Below are 21,277 nucleotides of genomic sequence, written 5' to 3' on the forward strand. Positions count from 1 at the left end.
CTTGCTTCTTCCAGCCTGTGCTTCTTCCAGCCCAGTGTTTCTCATGATGTACCGGCATATAAGTTAAATAAGCAGGGTGACAGTATACAGCCTTGACGTACTCCATCCTACACTAAATCTTGCTACTTCTTGCCTCTTACAATTGTGTTTATCGTCCATGCCCTTGCTTGTGCAATCTATCATTTATAATGCCTTTCACTCTTCCTCTGGTTAATTTCTTTATGCATGTCATCTCTATTCATCTATGGATTCCTTAGGGACAGGCCCACATCTTATCCATGTTTGTATTCCAGAACATAGTAGATTCTTAGAATAAGGTAGGCATTCTGTAACAGCCTATTGAATTCATCTATTCATTTTAAAAGTTGACACTTTTTTTTGTCATTGGTTGGTGCTTGGTTTATAGTAGTGAACAACAAATGACAAGGTAATCTAAGGAAGAAGTTACAGGACCTGAGTCCTAGGAAAGTAGATGGAGAATAAATTACAAAAGGCCAGGCATGCCATCTTAGAGAGGTTAGAATTAATTCTATAGGCAATTTTCACCAAGAGTTTATACAGAGTAAAGAGATGTCATATTTCTGATATAGAAACATATATTTTGTAGGACATTTAGAAAGAGCAGAGACTGGTGGCTAGTAAGTATTGCTGAGGTAGAAATTTAAGTAGGAATTTGAATAATGTAACAGAGAGAGAAAACGCTGGTTACTGAAGGGGCAGATCTTGTGGAAAATATCTAAGAGTGATATCTAGTACGAACTGAGCTGGTAATAAAAGGAAACCAACTGAAAGACGGTCAAGCAGATGTGCGTGGACTTGAAGTAAAAAGTAGTAAGGGACCACTGTGAAGGGGAGAACAATGAAATGAGAACGGTATTTGAGAAAGGGGAGTGAATAATCCACCCCGTAAAGGAAGGGCTGTGGCAAAGCAGAAGAGCAATGAGATGAGTAGTTTTGGCTGGTAACCAGTGTGGAAGTCATAAAAGCCAAGGAGAACAGGAAACACTGAAATAAGAAATACAAAATAAGTACCAAGAGACTGGATTTTATGAGTAGTGCATGAAAATATTTTCTTAAGACCCGATACCAGACATCTTTCTCTGTTTTCTAGGAAAAGCTCATTTGAATGTGGAATTGAAAATCTGAAAGCAAGGTTCAGCAGGAGCAAAACAAAGATCACTGATGTGCTTCATGAAAGGTAAGTGGAAGGGCCTCCTCTAACCTAGTTGACTGAAATTCTCTTCATAAAGTCATAGAACTACTTAAAATATAACTATTGTCATACAAACCATATACTATGCACAGTAACAAAACCCAGAAAATTCAAAATGCCAGAAACAAACTGAAAATGTCAAGAGCAGGCACTGACAGGCAGCCTTCCAACATTTATTTTATACTTGGCTATAGTGCTCAGGGGGCTTCCCATGTGGCTTTCCCTGTGGCTCAGTGGTAAAAAATCATCTTCCTATTCAGGAGACACAAGAGGTGTGGGTTCAATCCCTGGGTTGGGAAGATCCCCTGGAGAAAAGAATGGCAACCCACTCCAGTATTCTTGCCTGGGAAATCCTATGATCAGAGGAGCCTGGTGGGTACAATCTATGGGGTCTCAAAAGTCAGACACAACTGAATGATTAAACAACAGCAATAGGGCTCAGGAGCCAGTGGCTGGGTTCTGAGGTACAAGCAGTAGCCCTTGAGCTTCAGTGAGCCAGAGGAGCTGGAACTAGGCCCTTATATGAAACCTGCAGCCTTAAGATCTGCCAGTCATTGCGATTGGAAAAGCTCCACATACTAGACTCTGGAAGAGGTAAGAAGGTTTGTTTTTTGTTTGGAGCTTTGCATAGGGGGATAAAACAAAAGCTACTTGTGATAAATTAAAACCACAGACCTGCAACAGACATGAATTTATGATATCTGTATAATTCAGGAACCACAAACTGAGAAACAATCATTTACAAATGTTCCCAGATCTTTAAGAGCCAAAGAACCCTGGCAGAAACAAATGTGTAAGTGCTCTGAAGGGACCCTTTCACAACTTGGGAGATAAGAGACTCCCATAAACCAAACAACCCCATCCAAGAACAGCACCACAGGAGGAAACAAATCACTATGAGTAAGAGTCAGCAACTGTTGCAGAGTTAGGAACTCAAAAGCTTGAAATAGTAGAAGTAACTAAAAAAGAAGATAAAGATATTTAACTTGACTAAGAAGGCAAAATAATAGAAATCAGAAGGAAAATACAAGCAGATTTCACAAGGAACCAAACAGAACTCGTAGTACTGAAGACAGTGTGCTCAGCTGAATCTGCCTCTGCGGCCCATGGACCATAGCACGCCAGGCTGCTCTGTCCATGGTATTTTCCAGGTGAGAATACTAGAGTGGGTCACCACCCTCTACTCCAGAGGATCTTCCCAACTCAGGGACTGAACCCGCATTTCTCTTGTCTCCTGCATTGGCATGTGGATTCTTTACCACTGGCACCACTTGGGAAGCCCAATGAAAACAACATTGTCATTGAAATGAAAATAAATGTGTCTACGTGAAAGAATATAATCACCTCCTTTTTTAGTCTTCATTTTAAATTATGCTCAGCTGGCATTCTTTCCAAGCTTGCACATTGGTTTTATTTGGTGTATTCAAAATGTGCTGCTACTCAATACAACTTTGCAATATGAACTTCAGTTCTTCCCACTGAACCCAAAATTTAATCTCTCAACAAAATGAACCAAACTTTCATTATTTCTGCAATGAAGGTTAAAATTATCCCCGCCCCATTTCTGTCCTAAATTCCAGCAAAAGAGGATTGACTGTTACATAGAATTTTGTAGGACTCCAAAATTAGAAAAGTGAGGCTTTGGGAAGTGGGTCCCTCTCAATGCCCTGGAAGAGAAGATCAAGTCTTTTTCCTAGGTCCTGTTTTATTTATCGCTGGTACTACTGCCTTCTACATAAGGACAAAGACTCCACCTGCCCACCAGTGTTCAAGCTAATTTAGTTTTGGTTGTGCTGGGTCTTCATTGCTGCATGCCAGCCTTCTCTAGTTGCGGTGAGTGCGGGCTACTCTCTAGTTGTGGTGCATAGGCTTCTCATTGTGGTGGCTGCTCCTGTTGCAGGGCACAGGTCTACTGTGCACAGGCTTCAGTAGTTGCGGCACATGGGCTCAGTAGTTGTGATGCATGGATTAGTCGCCCTATGGCATGAGGAATCTTCCAGGACCAGGGACCAAACCTGTATCCCCTGCATTGACAGGCAGATTCTTAACCACTGGACCATAGGGAAGTATTCAAATGCTTTTGATTCACGGTGATGAAACAAGAACAGTGCCCTATTTATACTGTATCTACCCTATACTCCATGGGCTTGAGTTTGAACAAATTCTGGGTTTGGAAAGACACGGAAGCCTGGCGTGCTGCAGTCCACAGGACTGCAAAGAGTTTGACACTATTTAGCAACTGAACAGGGAGAAGGCAACGGCACCCCACTCCAGTACTCTTGCTGGGAAAATCCCATGGACGGAGGAGCCTGGTAGGCTGCAATCCATGGGGTTGCTGAGAGTCGGACAAGACTGCGCCCCTTCACTTTCACTTTTCACTTTCATGCATTGGAGGAGGAAATGGCAACCCACTCCAGTGTTCTTGCCTGGAGAATCCCAGGGACAGCGGGGCCTGGTGGGCTGCCATCTATGGGGTCGCACAGAGTCGGACATGGCTGAAGCGACTTAGCAGCAGCAGCAACTGAACAACAACCCTATAGTCTATCTTTACTTCCATTCCTAATCTCTCCACATTAGAGGGGTTTTAGTGGCTTCATGCCTTGGTGTTCACTTCTCTATGGTGATCTCAGGGGCCAGTTTTAACAGCAAGTTCATCTGTACTAACTGCAATTCGTTAGCGCTTTGGATATGCTCTAAGACTAAAACTACTGTAGACCTCTCCTTCTATAGGCAATTTTCACTATAATAATTACTTTTAGTGGAAGTAGTTAGATATATCTATGTGTATAACTATCCGGAAGTCCTTACACAGCATAAGTGCATTTGTGTGTATTTTTTCATCCACTTGACTTAAAAAATATCAGCTGGTTATTAATTTATTAAAATAGTGCAAAGGGTAACAATGTCTGTCCTAACACTTACATTTTCACCCCAAAGAACTATTTATTTCACAACTTTATAAAATTCACATTTGGGTCTGTTGGCAAATTAAAATTCTTCATTCTCAAAGAGATGAAATGAGGACACAGTTGAAAAGAAATGTATTTAAGACTGAAGAGAATCAATTCAATGAAGAGCTGTGACGTACAGGGGATGAAGGAATCACCATAGACAAAGCTAAGTGTTAGTCATTCAGTAGTGTCCCACTCTTTGCAACCCCATGGACTGTAGCCTGCCACGCTCCTCTGTCCATGTGATTTCCCAGGCAAGAATACTGAAGTGGGTAGCCATTCCCTTCTCTAGGAAATCTTTCCAATCCAGGGATCAAACCCTGGTCTCCTGCCTTGCAGGGACATTCTTTACTATCTCAACCACCATGAAATAGCAACAAGGCAAAAATAACTGGGTGACTAAATGTTGTTAGGCCTGTAACGACTGACTTACCTAAGTGGGTGAGATAAGAGTAAATAATTTTTCTTATACAAACAGAAAATCCCCACAAAACTTTTAATTCTCCCAAGTAGAAAAGATTTTCAAATCAATGGTTCATTCTTGGTAGCCTGACTGGTGTCCAATACTGCAAAGTCAATAGAGGCCAAGAAAGCAACTTTAAATATATAACCTAAAATAGCATGCTGGCCGCATCATCTCTTTTACACATCACCTAGGGAAAGCACTATAGAGCATTATGAAGCTATGTCCTTCCTAACTCATTAGTATCAACATGCTTAACTGTGAGTAAACTGCCTGTTTTTTTTTTTTTTTTTTTAAGAAAAATACACACTGATAACAGCTTCTGTTATTACTAGCACTGGAGTCTGTACACGAAGAGAAGTAAACATACTAGCTCAGGAGCAAGACCGCGCGGAAACAAACCTCAGCTTCCCGGCTCACTACTTGGAATAAGTTGCTTAACCTGTGACTCAGTTTGCTCATTTGTAAAATGAGAACAATAACACGGATTTCATAGGGTTGCTAAGATTTTAACAAGCGCCTGAAACGCAACCTGGCACCCGAAATCAATAAATATCAGCTGTTATAAGGTGTTTCCCCTAAAATTCTCTGAAATTGTTAGTTCTGCTATTGCTTATCATTCTACAGCTTTTCAGAAAAACGAGGGGAACTCCTATTCGTCCAGCCTCTACTATCAGCCCCACTCAACTTCTCCCGCGGGCGCTGCACAACTCTGGTGACAGCCTTATCGGCCCTTTGGGACAGGAAACCCGAGCCCGCCAGGGTCCTTCGCCGGCGAGGGGCGGAGCCAGAACGCGATCCACAGTCCTCAGAAGTTCGTTCGGCGCCGCCCCAGCCGCAACAAGGTGCAGCTTCCATTTAGAGGACCCTGGCCCAGCCCAGAGGGATTCTGAGGCAGAACGAGGAGACCGACACGAAGCCATCCTGCTTCCGGTACTTGGAGACCACAGAGGCCTGCCCCACTGAATCCCGCCGGGCCTGAGAGGAGGCGGGGCTTCCCGGGCGCGATGACGGCCAGACCCGGCCTGCGGCAGGGCGGGGCCGGCGAGCGCGAGGCCCCCAGGCTGAGGTGCGGGGCTGCCCGAGGTGTGCCGGATACCGAGCTCAACAATTGCCGCCAGCTTCTTTAGTCCTCAGGTCCGACCCGTCGCTTTTCCTGAGCCGTCCTCTTTTCGACCTTCTTTTCTATCTCTTTGTCCCTTTAACTGCTTGATGGAAGAGAAAAATGGAACTTTTAAGTCAGGCATCTCTGAGGCACCAGCCAATGGAATAGGTAGTGGAGGTGGGGTCCTGTGCTCGCGCCGAAATTCAAAGGCAAAAATAGTTCCGCTTCGGTGCCGCGCGCGGTGCAAATGTAGGAGTAGCTTTGGTGGCTTTCGCCTCTTAGCGCCCGAAGCTGGGCAAGACTGGCGCACTCTCTGCCCTAGTGACTAGGAAGAGCTTCGGCTGCGCCTCAAGCCCAGGCGACCTGACGCAGCGGCGAGGCAGGTGCGTGCGCGCGGCCGGTTGGGCCTAGCCGGGCATTCTTGGCGGGAAATGGCGTCGGGGGCTAGGGAGCAGAGTAGCAAGGAACTTCAGAGTAAATTTAGTCCTAAAGGGATTCGTAGCAGAATGACTAGTTCCTGTCCAGCCTTGGAGTAGGGCGAGCAAGGGTTGACAGAAAGGCCTGGTGGGGCGAGGGAAGAGCCTGACTAAAAGCAAAAACCTTCAGCTGTTTATCTGGGGTATATCTACTGATGCTTAAACACTTACAGACCACCCGCCTATCCCGCGCCTTCGAGTCAGGCAGCATTCCGGCATACAACGGTGAACGTAGAAGAGCTACGGAAGATTACATTATGATAAGTTGGGTAGAGCAATAAATAAGTACTGATTAGTGTCAGCTGTAAGTCCGTGAAGGAAAAAGCAGAGGGAGGGAATGGGTAGAGGGTATTTTTTTATATACGAGAGTATGTGACTTTTGAGTAAAGACGTGAGTGATATAAAGGAGAGTGAGCCATATCAGTGTCCGGGATAAGTGCATTCTCGGCAAAGGGGATGCGATGGTAAATGATCAGTAATCTGTTAGCTGGAGTATGATAACGGTGGAAGATTATAAGCCTGGTGAAGTACGTGGTTGGCTTCCAGGTTCAATTAACTTCTGCGTATGTGCGTGCTGAGTCACTTTAGTCGTGTCTGACTCTTGGCGACCCCATGGACTGTAGCTCACTAGGGTCCTCTGTCCATGGGATTCTCCAGGAAAGAACCCTGGAGTGGGTTGCCCTGCCCTCCTCCAGGGGATCTTCCCGACCTAGGGATGGAACCCACATCTCCCGTGGCTCCTGCATTGCAAGAGATTTCCTTTATCGCTGAGCCACCAGGAAGCCCAGTTAACTTCTAAATAGAGGCTAATTCTTGTATATTTTTAAGTTAAAGAAAGATACCTTTACATCAGAGGAAATAGCTTAGCAAGTGGCTGTTTTATTTCTATTGCGCTGTCATTCTTATGGTCTAGTCTATATATTATGATTCCAGTTTTACATTCCACTTATGCGTTGTTTTTCTGTTTTGTACAGAACTGCTTTGTGGCTTGATTTCTAGCAGACCTGTCCAAGTCAGTAGTGAAAATGCACATTAAGTCAGTCATTCTTGAGGGATTCAAGTCCTATGCTCAGAGGACTGAAGTCAATGGCTTTGACCCTCTGTTCAATGCTATCACTGGTTTAAATGGTAGTGGAAAATCCAACATATTGGACTCCATCTGCTTTTTGCTGGGCATCTCCAACCTGTCTCAGGTAAAGTGTAAACTTTCTGATTTATGTGAATTTAAGTTTGAGGAACCTCAAGGGAATTTTTGCACTTGGAGAGTACCAGTATTACCAATATTCTCTTCATTTGCATTTTTATGTGAATTATCTTCTACCTCACTGCAGTCCTTTAAAGGTAGGTATTGTTACTCCATATTTTAGGTGAGAACGTAGAAACTTAGAGTTGCTTAAGGTTAATCCTCTAAAGATGTTTGAAGCAACACTGAAACACACACATTCTCATTCCAGAGTTTGTATACTTTCCACCTGCACCCACCCTCATTATAATGTCTTTTTAGGATCTACTATTGGAATTGAATGGATAGTGAAATTTTTAGACACTGTCTTTCCATAAATTTTTCAAATGAGCTCTTGTTAAGAAATGAGTAGAAAACAGTTTAGCTCAGGATTAAAAAAGTCCTATGGAGAGAGAGGCCCATTTCAGGTCGATGTCCATTTTCTTTGCTTTCCTTGTCTATGAATACCACTACCTGTTCTTGACTTATTAATGGATACTACATGGGTGGTTTTCCAACAGCAAGAAAGCTATTTTTAGTGCTATTTTGTGCAGTACTGAGTTTTGTAACTGATAAACTTTTCCTTTATTTTAGGTTCGGGCTTCTAACTTACAAGATTTAGTTTACAAAAACGGGCAAGCTGGTATTACAAAAGCCTTGGTGTCAATCACCTTTGATAATTCTGACAAAAAGCAGAGTCCTTTAGGATTTGAGGTTCATGATGAAATTACAGTAACAAGGCAGGTGAGTGACTACTAAATATTTGGTTACCTAAAAACTTGTCTCGTGCATTTTGGCAATACGATTACTGGAAAATTGATAAGCAAAACTGATGGATCAAATACTGACTAGATTCCTTAAGAATATCTTGTTTTGCTTAAGCAAATTCCACCATTTACCAAGTGGATTGAAAGGGATGTGAAATCCATCCGTACAAACACTCAGCCACACTTATTTAAACCATAAACCATGCACTTGAGTCTCTCTCTGTGCTGGAACACCTGTAGTTCTTGGGATTTCACTGTTTTCTGAGGTAACCCATTTTATGTTTGGAAATTAGAAAGTTAGTCTTATAAATTGAGCCATACCATAGTGTTTTTTTCAAGTTTTACACATAAATCCTAGTTATCTTGAGAGCACCAAGAGAACATGTAATTTATTCTTTATTTCAGTATATCTGTGTTCTTCTGTAAATCTGTTTTCTAAGCTAAATTCTCTAGGTCTTTCAATTGATATTTAGTTGTTTCTAGGTCTTCCACTTGTCTCATCACATGGAATGCAAATTTGCTCCAGTTTTATTTATACATGCACACATACACACACACATATTTTAATGGTTGGCACTTCAAATTGCATGTACCAGAACTGGTCTGGCTGGGACAGGATTAAGCAGAATTGTCACTTCTTTCATTTTAAGTACTCTACTTCTATTTTTCTCAATATGATGTTGAAGAGTTCATGATATATTATGAACTCATATCCGATTTACTTAAAATCACTCTTAAGTTGTTCATGTTATTACTTAGCCATATACTGCCATTTCTGCATCTAAGCAGGTTCTTGAAATCAGTGGAGGACCTTAACATTTGTCCCTTAAAATCTTTTTATCTTATTATAATCAGACCGTGTTTTCAGTTTGTCAGTTTTATCTTTAAAAATTCTGTTAATTCTCATTTACTCTTCATCTTAGCATTATGTAGCTTATAGATTTCCATCTCTATGTTAATGAAAACTCTGGTTGAAAAAAAAAAGATTGACTAGATTGGGACAAAATCCTGTTCTCTGTCTTTAAACATCTATCGAATAATTACCTTTCAGGATTTTAAGAAAATCTGCTACTAGTTTACTCAAAATTCCTGTCTTCTTGTGGTCCATATGACTGTTTCTTCACCAGAATTTTGTTATAAAAACTTCCTCGAATTTCTTTAGGATATATTAGGATTGTTGTTCAAATATTAAGAACTGATCTACTATCCTAATACTGTCAGGAAAAGAAGTGAATTCATATTTATTTAATATTTATTAAGTGCTTGATGTGTGCTGGGCATTCTCAAATGCATTGGGAAATACAGATAGAAAGAATGAGAAACAAATCTTGTCTTTAAGGACCTCAGCAAATGGATGAGGCAGTCATACCTCCAAAATGACGATGTACATGCTGTAGTAGACAGAACAAGCTGATATCTAGTATAAGTTGTTCTTATTAAACCCATGCTGCAGTTCCATGATTATTCTTTTTCTTTCAAATATTCATAATGCTTATCTTTTATTAATCATTTTAGAGTCTTAACAAGAATTGTTACTAAAACTGTGTGTCTTTTGTTTTTGGTATTTGACTCCTTTGGAAATCAAAAAGTGGAGGAAGATGGGTCAGCCTCTGAGTATGGAAAGTTGTAGGAGAGGGTGATCAGGGATAGAAGCTACATTCTATACATCCTTGGAAACATAAAGGTGGAAGGCACCTTAAAGACCTAGTCCACTGCATGGGAGGTTAGGAGGCCCTAGATTAGAAGCCAGTCTCACATTGTTTTTGACCATGTTATACTTTCTTCACTATTTATCCTAGATTCATTTGATTTATCATTAGTTGGAAAAAACAAAAGATAATGTATTTGGGAATTTATCATCTTGGCTCAAGATATGTGTGTTCATTTATGTCTTTTAAAATTATTTCCTTTGCAGGTAGTTATTGGTGGCAGAAATAAATATTTAATCAATGGAGTAAATGCAAACAATACCAGAGTATACGATCTCTTCTGTTCTGTTGGCCTTAATGTTAACAACCCTCACTTTCTCATCATGCAGGTATTTTGTTTGTGGACTTTATATCTTTCATAATAGTTTTGGCATCTTTTTTTAACTTACAAGAGAAATACATCTCTTTGGATTTTTCATTTTTTAATTTGCTGTTAGGCTGATGTTTGGGCACCTGTTAATAAATGTGGGTTAGTTATTTGTACTTACGTGTTCTGGTATATTGCATACATTTGAATTTTGAAGAATATCTGGAATTAATTTTCTTTGACTTATCTTGGAGGGCCATTGTTCTAAAAAGTCAAGAGATGTTCAGTAATTATGCCAACATTTATGTACATGCTTACCCATTTTAGAGTTGGAGACTTACACGTCATTCCCTGTCTCAGAAATAACAGTCTTGAGTTGTCTTTGTATTATTTATGTAACTTATATCACTAGTAAGAAAGTAGCAAAACTCTAGAATTATAAGCTACCCTTGTTCTCAAATCTTAAAAAAGAAACATCTTTTCATGTAGGTGGGAGAAATAACTGCCCAAAGATTGGTGTATTAGGATATAACAGCTTTAGTACAGATAAACATGTATGCCTTTAGGTTATTCTTTCTGAATTTATTGTTATTACAGTAAGTTTGTCATTTTATTTTCAGGGCCGAATTACCAAAGTGATGAATATGAAACCTCCAGAGGTAAGAGCACTCTTTAAGCACCGTAAAAATAGTAATTGTAGATATTGCCTTAATGTTTTAGGTAATCAATTTTTAAACATAATTTTTCCATTATTAAAATTTTGGGGAACATTTATTTAAGAATGATTAGTGGAGAAAATAATTTTGTTTTTTAATATTTGACACCATGCCCTAGTTTTTTTAAGTGATATGATGTAAACTTTCAGAGCCTTAGTTTCCTCATCCATAATCTGAAGTCCATAACCTTTACCTCAAAATCTGCTCTGAGAATTAAATCAGAATCTTTAAAAGAAGCAAAAGGAAAGTCCTAGGACCTTGTTAAGCAGTTGTTTTTTTTTTTTTAATTGAGATATAATTGATAAAGTAGTTTCAGGTGTACACCAAAAAGATTTGATATATATACAATATTCAGTATATGTGTATATCACAAAATGATCACCACAGTTAGTCAACATTGATCACTGTATCAATGTGATACATTGATGTGATCATCTTTCAGAATTTTTTTTGAAGATGAGAACTTTTAAATTATACTCTCTACAATTTTCAAATATGCAGTTAAGTATTATCAACTGTAGTCACCATGCCATACATCACATCCCCAGGACCTTTTATTTTATAACTGGCACTTTTAACATTTGCTCACCACCTATCCCCCACCTCTGTCAGATTAGAAAACTAATCTGTTTTCTGTATCTATGAGTTCAGTTTTGGGTTTTTTTTTTTTTTTTTTTTTTTAAAGATCCTACTTGTAAGTGAAATTATACTGTATTATCTTTCTGTCAGACTTATTTCACTTAGCATAATGCCCGTGTGTTCTATCCATGCTGTTGCAAATGGCAGGATTTCCTTTTTGTATGTGTAAATAACATTCGATTTAATTTATTTATATATATATATATATATATATATTATATTCTTTATCCATTCATCCATCAGCAAACACTTAGGTTGATTCCATGTTTTTACTGTAACAAATGATGTTGCAGTTAACACGGAAGTGCAGAAAGCTTTTCAAATTAGTGTCTTTGGTTCCGTCAGATAAATGTCCTGAAGTGGAATTATTGGATCATATGGTAGTTCTATTTTGAATTTTTTGAGGAACCTCCATGCTGTTTCCCATAATGGATACATCAGTTTACAGTCCCACAGACAGCATACAAGTTTTCCCTTTTCTCCACATATTCACCAGTCTTTGTTATTTTTTATCTTTTTGATAAAAGCCACTCCAACAGGTGATGCCTCATTGTGGCTTTGATTTGTATTTGCCTGATTTGTATTTGTGGATGGTTTCCTTTCCTATGCAGAAGCTTTTTAGTTTGATGTAGTCCTGCTTGTTTATTTTGGTTTATTTTGCTTTTGGTATCAAATCCAAGAAAAAAAAATCATCACTAACACAGATGTCGGGAGCTTACCACTTACTTTTTTTCTAGGAGTTTTACGTGCCCATACAGTATTAAAAGAAATTTTGGTTCTAAAGTAGCTTTTCTCAGCTGGTGTTCCATGTCAGAGTTAAACCCTATAGGAAGAGATTTGAGTGAAATTAATTCATTAGATATAATGGATTGCTTAAGACATTAAGACTTTGTTTTGGAGCCCCCTTGAGAAGAGTTGCTATGAAGGAATAAATGTTTTGTATCAGAACAAAGGCTCTTTTGGTATTTTTATCTATGGAGAAGAACTAAAAAGACAACTGATAATTGATGATATTAGTCTGGTTTAACCACAGGTCACACTTACTTTCTTCAGATAACGTCTTAAGGGAAACTTCTCATTCAAAATCTGCCCAGTATATGGAAATCAAACTGGTTTTCAGAGAAATAATCCTCTTGAGGTAGGGATTGATAGTGATTAGAAGCTTCTGATAAAGGAATGCTAAAAAATTATCCTTATAAAATAGTAATTAGTGTTTGCCTTTTTCAGTGTACTCACGTGAATTACTTCTCAATGACACTGAGATACTTTCAGTCCTCAGCAGATGAACAAAGAGAGGAACAGGGAAAACTAAATTACTTGCCCAAGTTCTCAAAGTATCTGCCACAGTTGGAATGGAAATGTTAGGCCATGTTTCATCCTTGTAGGAACAAAACAGCTAAAGTCTCACTTGGAACAGGTTTAAGTAGAAATTTATAAATTGAAATATTAGTTAGCTTTTACTTTCTTATATGGAGGAAAAGAGAAAGAAGGAATGAAAGGTTGTTGCTGAATGAAAAAAGGCGGCTGGGATTCTTGGCCTCCAGAGGAGAATTCAATCCGGGGCGAGAGACGAGGCTTGATCGCTCAGAGCTTTGTGTGATAAAGTTTTATTAAGGTGTAAAGGAGATAGAGAAAGCTTCTGACATAGGCATCAGAAGGGGGCAGAAAGAGTACCCCACTTCTAGTCTTCAGCTGGATGTTATATAGACACTAGCAGTCTGTTAATGAAAGAAAGGAATGTCTTAAAACTCAGAATGGCACCAAGCCCCTCACCCATAAGATGCATTTTGGGATAATCTTGGCACCAAATGGTTCATCCTGGGCCATAAAATGATTAACTTGAATCTTGCAGAAGGACAGATTGCCATACAAATAGTTACATTTACATAGGTTAGGGAAATAATATCTGAGTATAACATACTGGTTTGTCAAGTAGGTTCTGAGCCAAGAGGCGGAACCGACTTAAAGACAGAGTTTGGGGTAAGTGTATAGTACATTAGCATAGCTTAAGACAAACATTTCCATAAGAAAAATGCATTGGTTATCTCAAGGTTTGAAACTAGTTAACTTCAGGTGAAACCAGGTGTCATTATGACAACACAGTATTTTAAGAGAAACCTTTTAAATTTGTATAGAGAAGGAAAACAATATCGATAGTTTGTTTCCTCTTGCCAATTAAGAGAGATGACACTTGCAGGCTATTTCCTCCCTTGGGAGACCCCTGGCCTTTCTGCCTATTACCCTCTCAGGAATTACTGGCTTCAGTTTTCAAAGATATGTACTCTAGAAACTCAGTGTAGCATAAAGTTTGATTTTAGAATTGGAGTGAAGGCCAGAAATATTTGTTAAGTCTTAGGGTTATAGGTAATACGTACATTTTTTTTATGTACTTAAATGTTATGGTCCTTAACTATTTTGTTGAGTTGCTTCATGACGTTAAGGCCTTAAGTAATATCCTAATGTAAATTCCAATGAGACTCACTGGCTTTGATTCTTAAAACATTAATGCAATCATCTTTCCAGATTTTGTCCATGATAGAAGAAGCAGCTGGAACCAGGATGTATGAATACAAAAAACAAAATGCTCAGAGGACTATAGAAAAAAAGGAGGCTAAGCTGAGAGAAATTAAGACGGTAATTAAATTTATATAAAATATTTTTAGGAAAGAGAGTACTTTTCTTTTATTAGAGTTTCTCTGTTGTAAAAGAGGGAAATTTTACCACACCTATCTTCTCCCCAGCCTTTGTTCAGTTTTCTTTAGTCTTCTCCCTTTTAAATTTCTTTAATGGTACTTCACATACTCAAAAATAGTTTTTCCTTTATTTTCCAGATACTTGAAGAAGAAATTACTCCAACCATTCAAAAATTAAAAGAGGTGTGTATTGTATATGTGAGGACAGCCAGCTAGGATGTCTCTCAAAATTGGCGATGCATCCATGATGATACACATGGGGGCGACAGCTGTACCACTCCTCAGAAATGTTTCTTGGAGATGAGATAAGGAGTTAGAGTTGATAGTCCATGCTCAACCTTCTGCTTATAGAGGACAATGCACTTCATACCTGTTAAGTCATAATGGTTTTAGAGATTGACTGTCATAATCTCAGAAAACAACATGCCAGATTTTCATTCTTTGTTGAAGACAAGTATAAATCTAAATTTTCCTGGATAGTTAGAATTGAGTGGAATAAATATTTCTTAAAGGTATGGCATTCTTAGAAACTCTTGGTAGAATAAGTAACTTCTAGGGTAAGAGGGGCTCTCACTAAAATTACTGCTGTCAAGGCAGTTAGTAGACAATAGGTATTGAAACAGATGACTGTTTTCTCTATAATCTTTGTACTTCTGACATCATATCACTGTTTCAGTGAAAGTATTTTAAATCATGTATTTAGAAATTTCTTAAATGTTCATTAAAATTTGATACTTCTCAAGCTCTCTTCTGAATCTATAGAGTAGCATAGATGTAATTGGAAAAACTGAAAAATTGTGAACTTGAAGGTTCTGCTTTTGTATCTATGATTTAATAGAAAAACACTAGATCACGAGTTTAAACCTAAGTGTCATATTTGATTTTGCCAAATTCTGTATTTGATACTATGAAGAGCTCATTTAATCACCCTGAATTTGTTTCTTCATCTGCAGATTAGGAATTTTCATTGTTAACTTTGTCCTAGTAGGTCCCAGTGGGAATCAAGTTTAGTAATATGTGAGCAAATATTTATAAATAGTTATATGAATGAATGTAGAGTGGGCATCTTGGTAATAGTACCACAAACTACATTTAATAGTGTATCATTCATGGTTTTATAATTTTATAGACTTATTCCCACAAGTCTATGAATCTTATGTCCATATTTCTTTGTTAATCCCAACTGTGTGGTTATATTTGAGAAGAAATAGCCACAGAGAATTCATTAAGATGACATTACTATCTAAAAAGCCACAGTTCTAATGTTGTTTGAAGTTTCCTAAAATTAACAGTCCATAATTACTCAAATTTAAAACAAAATCCATTATGTTTATTGTGTAATGGGAAATTTTTTATGTATTGCTGTATTTAAATTCTTTCCAAATTTATTTAAAAATATTAATGTAGAGTTATACTTTATTGGTGATTTCTCTTTTAGGAAAGATCTTCCTACTTGGAGTACCAAAAGCTCTTGAGAGAAATAGAACATCTGAGTCGTTTATATATAGCTTATCAGTTTTTGCTGGCTGAAGATACTAAAGAACGCTCAGCTGAGGCATTAAAAGAAATGCAGGATAAAATTAAGAAGCTTCAAGAAGAAGTGTATGAGAATGATAAAAAAATAAAAGCACTTAGTCATGAAATAGAAGAGTTGGAAAAAAGAAAAGATAAGGTCAGACGTGTAAGAATAATAATAAACTGAAAAATATTAAATAATGTAACTTTTGGGTATACTGGGCATTGTGTTCTGAATTGAAAAAAATTTATTTTACTGTATGATAATGATATAGTTTCAATTCAGTTCAGTTGTGTCCGATTCTTTGAGACCCCATGGACTGCAGCACACCAGGCCTCCCTATCCATCACCAACACCTGGAGTTGACTCAGATTCATGTCCATCGAGTTGGTGATGCCATCTAATCATCTCATACTCTGTCGTCCCCTTCTCCTCCCGCCTTCAGTCTTTCCCAGCATCAGGGTCTTTTCAAATGAGTCCGTTCTTCAAATCAGTTGGCCAAAGTATTGGAGTTTCAGCATCAGTCCTTCCAGTGAATATTCAGGACTGAATTACTTTAGGGTGGACTACTTGGATCTCCTTGCAGTCCAAGGGACTCTCAAGAGTTTATTCAAAAGCATCAATTCTTTGGTGCTCAGCTTTCTTTATAGTCCAACACACATCCATAAATGACTCCTGGAAAAACCATTGCTTTGACTAGATGGACCTTTGTTGGCAAAGTAATGTCTCTGCTTTTGAATATGCTATCTAGGTTGGTCATAACTTTTCTTCCAAGGAGCAAGCATCTTTTAGTTTCATGGCTGCAATCACCATCTGCAGTGATTTTGGAGCCCAAAAGAATAAAGTCTGTCACTGTTTGCATTGTTTCCCCATCTGTTTGCCATGAAGTGATGGGACCAGATGCCATGATCTTAGTTTTCTGAATGTTGGGTTTTATTTTTCACTCTCCTCTTTCACTTTCATCAAGAGGCTCTTTAGTTCTTCTTCACTTTCTGCCATAAAGGATTGTGTCACCTGCATATCTGAGGTTATTGATATTTCTCCTGGCAGTCTTGATTCCAGCTTGTGCTTCATCCACCCCGGAATTTCTCATGATGTACTCTGCATAGACGTTAAATAAGCAGGGTGACAATAAACATGCTTGATGTATTCCATTTCCTATTTGGAACCAGTCTATTGTTCCATGACCTGTTCCAACTGTTGCTTCTTGACCTACATACAGATTTCTCAAGAGGCAGATCAGGTTGTCTGGTATTCCAAACTCTCAGAATTTTCCACAGTTTGTTGTGATCCACATAGTCAAGGACTATGGCATAGTCATAAAAGCAGAAATAGATGTTTTTCTGGAACTCTCTTGCTTTTTTGATGATCCAGTGGATGTTGGCAATTCGATATTTGGTTCCTTTGCCTTTTCTAAATCCAACTTGAACATTGGGAAGTTCACAGTTCACGTACTGTTGAAGGCTGTCTTGGAGAATTTTGAGTATTTGCTAGTGTGTGCTGCTGCTGCTGCTGCTGCTAAGTCGCTTCAGTTGTGTCCGACTCTTCGCGACCCCATGGACTGCAGCCTACCAGGCTCCTCCGTCCATGGGATTTTCCAGGCAAGAGTACTGGAGTGGGGTGCCATTGCCTTCTCCAACTAGCATGTGAGATGAGTGCAATTGTGTGGTAGTTTGAGCATTTTTTGGCATTGCCGTTCTTTGGGATTGGAATGAAAATTGACCTTTCCAGTCCTGTGGCCATTGCTGAGTTTTCCAAATTTGTTGGCATATTGAGTGAAGCACTGTCACAGCATCATCTTTTAGGATTTGAAATAGCTCAACTGGAATTCCATCACTTCCGCTAGCTTTGTTAGTAGTGATGCTTCCTAAGGCCCAGTTGACTTCACATTCCAGATGTCTGACTCTAGGTGAGTGATCACACCATCGTGATTATCTGGATCTTGAATATCTTTTTCGTATAGTTCTTCTGTGTATTCTTGCCATCTCTTCTTAATATCTTCTGCTTCTGTTAGGTCCATACCATTTCTGTCCTTTATTGTGCCTATTTTTGCATGAAAAGTTCCCTTGGTATATCTAGTTTTCTTGAAGAGATCTCTAGTCTTTCCCATTCTTTTGTTTTCCTCTATTTCTTTGCATTGATCACTGAGGAAGGCTTTCTTATCTCTTCTTGCTATTTGGAACTCTGTATTCAAATGAGTATATCTTTCATTTCGCCTTTGCTTTTCGCTTCTCGTCTTTTCACAGCTATTTGTAAGGCCTCTGGAGACAACTTTTGTGCCTTTTTGCTTTTCTTTTCCATGAGGATGGTCTTGATCCCTGCCTCCTGTGCAATGTCACAAACCTCTATCCATAGTTCTTCAGGCACTCTGTCCATCAGATTTAATCCTTTGACTCTCTTTCTCACTTCCACTATATAATCATAAGGGATTTGATTTAGGTCATACCTGAATGGTCTAGTGGTTTTCCTTACTTTCTTCAATTTAGGTCTGAGTTTGACAATCAGGAGTTCATGATCTGAGCCACAGTCAGCTCCTGGTCTTGTTTTTGCTGTCTGTATAGAGCTTCTCCATCTTTGGCTGCAAAGAATATGATCAATCTGCTTCGGTATTAACTGTCTGGTGATGTCCATGTGTAGAGTCCATAGTTTATTAAAAATAAATACATATAAATTATACACTAACAAATTTTTAAGTACATGATTGAATTGGGTGCATTTGATTATAGGAAGTTGGAGGTATACTTCGATCTTTAGAAGATGCTCTTACAGAAGCTCAGCGAGTTAATACTAAATCTCAAAGTGCCTTTGATTTCAAGAAGAAAAATCTGGCGAGTGAAGAGAACAAACGCAAAGAACTGGAGAAAAATATGGTAGAGGTAAGCAAATGAGAAGTGTAATTTAATTCTAGTAATATACATTCCTCCATTCTGTTAATATTTATTACGTGCCTGCTGTGGACCCAGGGTAATTGTTTAGGCTAGGATGTAGCAACTGACAAAATGACAATAATGAACAAAATGCCTTGTGTGTCTTCATTCCAGTGAGGAAAATGATGATAAAATAAGTGAAATATGAAGTATGTTATATAGTGGTAACTGATGAGGAGAAAAAAAGCAGTGGATAGGGTTAGTATTGGGCAGGGAGGTACAATTTGGAATTTTCAATTGGGTAAACATTAAAGGTCTCATTGGGAGGCTTCTATTTCATTAGAGACCTGAAGGTGGTCAGAGAAGGGTGTAGATAGATTGGGAGGCTGTGGGGGGAGATGTTCCAGACAAAAGAGCAGCAGCAGCTCCAAGTGCCTAAGGTATTGGAAAAGCAGAGAGAAGTAAAGCTGGTTGCTACTGAGTAGTAGAGATGGGGTGTAGGATCACGTGTGGTTTTGCAAAATATGTGAAGGACTTTGCTGTTTATTCTGAGTGGCATGGGAAGCTGCTGGAGTTGGTTGAGCCCAAGGGTGACATTTTAATATTTTAGTAGTACTATTCTTGCTGTTTTGAGGATAAATTAAAGGGAAGAAGTAGAGAAACCAGGTAGTAATTGGTAGTGCCAGTGATAGTCCTTGGGTAGATGCAATAGAAGGTAGAATATTAGAGAAGTTGTGGGATTTTATGTGTACTTTAAGGGTAGGCCAACAGATATACCCAGCAGATTTTTTTTAAATTATAGTTCATTGGTTTAAAATGTTGTTTTCTGCTGTACAGCAAAGTGACTCAGTTATACATGTATTTTCTTTTTTTAATTTTCTTTTCCATTATGGTTTATCACAGGATATTGAATGTAGTTCCCTTTGTCATACAGTAAGACCTTATTGTTTATCCATCCTATACATAATAATTTGTACCTGCTAATCCCAAACTCCAAGTCCTTCCCTCCCCTTCCCACCCTTCCCCTTGAAAACAAGTCTGTTCTCTGTGTCTGTGAGTCTTTCTATTTTGTAGATAAGTTCATTTGTATCATATTTTTGATTCCACATATAAGTGATATCATGATGTTTGTCTTTCTCTTTCTGACTGACTTCACTCAGTATGATAACCTCTAGGTCCATTCCTTGGTATCCATTGGTCCAATGGCAGTTTTTCATTCTTTTTAATGTCTGAGTAATATTCCAGTGTGTGGGTATAACATCTTTATCGGTTCATCTGTCGATGGACATTTAGGTTGCTTCCATGTCTTTGCTACTATAAATAGTGCCCAGCAGATTGGTGTTTGAATATGAAAGAGGACTGAAGGATAACTCCAGAGTTCTGTTGTTGACAGTTTGAAATATGGTTACCATTTGTTGAATGGTGAATAATAGGCTTGAGGAGCTAGTTAGACATCTAAGTAGAGATATTGATTTGATAGTTGAAAATACGAACTTTGAATCCAGGTTAGAAATGCAAATCAAAATACATATTTTAGCATGCACCAGGGCTAATGGTCAGACTTCTTTATATATACTCATTTCTTTAGTGATCCCATCTAGCCGTGTACCCCTCAGTACCATCTACATGTTGATGCCTTTCAAACCTATAATCAACCTTGACTCCTTCTTTGAAAGACTCATTTGTCCAGCTATTTAATTGACATGTTTATATGGATGACTTTAAAAAATCTAAAACTTAACATATCCAAAATAGAACTCCTAAATTTTCCTCACCTACCCAAACCTAACTGAGCTACTGAATTTTCCTCATGTAAGTAATGATGCTGTTCACTCCAGAACCTGTAGTCCTGAATTTTCTTCTTTCTCCCAACCCTGTGGTATCTAATTCTTCGACAGATTTTGTTGATTTTAAAAGTATATCCAGAATATCCAGATATATGTGTATATCCAGAATACAGCCACCTTTCACTCCTCACGTGGTTCATGCCATCACCTCCCAGGAAGGTACTCAGTAGTATCCTCATTAGCTGCCTTTTTTTACTTACTGTGTTCCAGCCACAGTTCCTCTAATACCCAAGCATATTCCTCAGAGCTTGGCAAGTGTACCATCCCCCTAGTATTTGCACGGTCACACCTTTTGTTTCATTTAGGTTTCTGCTCAAAATGTCATCACAAAAAGGCCTTTTCTCATTATTCTTAAAGTAGTAGTTCCATCATTTTTTGCTTTATGTGTTTACTATGTTTTCCACCTTAAAAATGTAGGCTCCTGAGGACCCTGTGTCTTTAATATCTAGAATAATGCCTGGTCCATGGTAAATATCTAAGAAATACCCAGTGCATCATGAATTAAGTGAGCCAAATTTCTGATCACTTTCATGTAAATATGACTAGATTTTTTTTTTCTTTTAGTGCTGGTATCTTATATAGCATTAGATATTTGGTTATTAGAATTTAAGTGAGAGTGTTAGTCTTTCAGTTGTTCCATCTCTTTGTGATCCAAGGGACTGTAGCCTGCTAAGGCTCTGTCCATGGAATTCTCCAGGCAAGAAGACTGGAGTGGGTTACCATTTTCTTCTCCAGAGGATCTTCCTGACCCAGGGATCAAACCGGGGTCTCCTGCATTGCAGGCAG

The 21,277-nt window shown here is 38.6% G+C and overlaps 1 protein-coding gene across 1 annotated transcript in view; it reads left to right on the forward strand.

The window, feature by feature from the left end:
- The first annotated feature begins 5,878 nt into the window (after positions 1-5,878).
- SMC2 (structural maintenance of chromosomes 2) overlaps positions 5,879-21,277 on the forward strand; it is a 50,415-nt gene continuing 35,016 nt past the window's right edge. Inside the window, exons 1-9 of the mRNA XM_027550427.1 lie at positions 5,879-6,115; positions 7,183-7,401; positions 8,025-8,174; positions 10,113-10,235; positions 10,834-10,872; positions 14,092-14,202; positions 14,400-14,444; positions 15,700-15,933; positions 18,504-18,653. Coding sequence (XP_027406228.1) covers positions 7,234-7,401; positions 8,025-8,174; positions 10,113-10,235; positions 10,834-10,872; positions 14,092-14,202; positions 14,400-14,444; positions 15,700-15,933; positions 18,504-18,653 — 1,020 coding nt within the window. The 5' untranslated portion in view covers positions 5,879-6,115; positions 7,183-7,233. The remainder of the gene's footprint in view (positions 6,116-7,182; positions 7,402-8,024; positions 8,175-10,112; positions 10,236-10,833; positions 10,873-14,091; positions 14,203-14,399; positions 14,445-15,699; positions 15,934-18,503; positions 18,654-21,277) is intronic.

The sequence above is a fragment of the Bos indicus x Bos taurus genome, chromosome 8 (assembly GCF_003369695.1).
Source record: "Bos indicus x Bos taurus breed Angus x Brahman F1 hybrid chromosome 8, Bos_hybrid_MaternalHap_v2.0, whole genome shotgun sequence".
In the NCBI taxonomy this organism is placed as follows: Eukaryota; Metazoa; Chordata; class Mammalia; order Artiodactyla; family Bovidae; genus Bos; species Bos indicus x Bos taurus.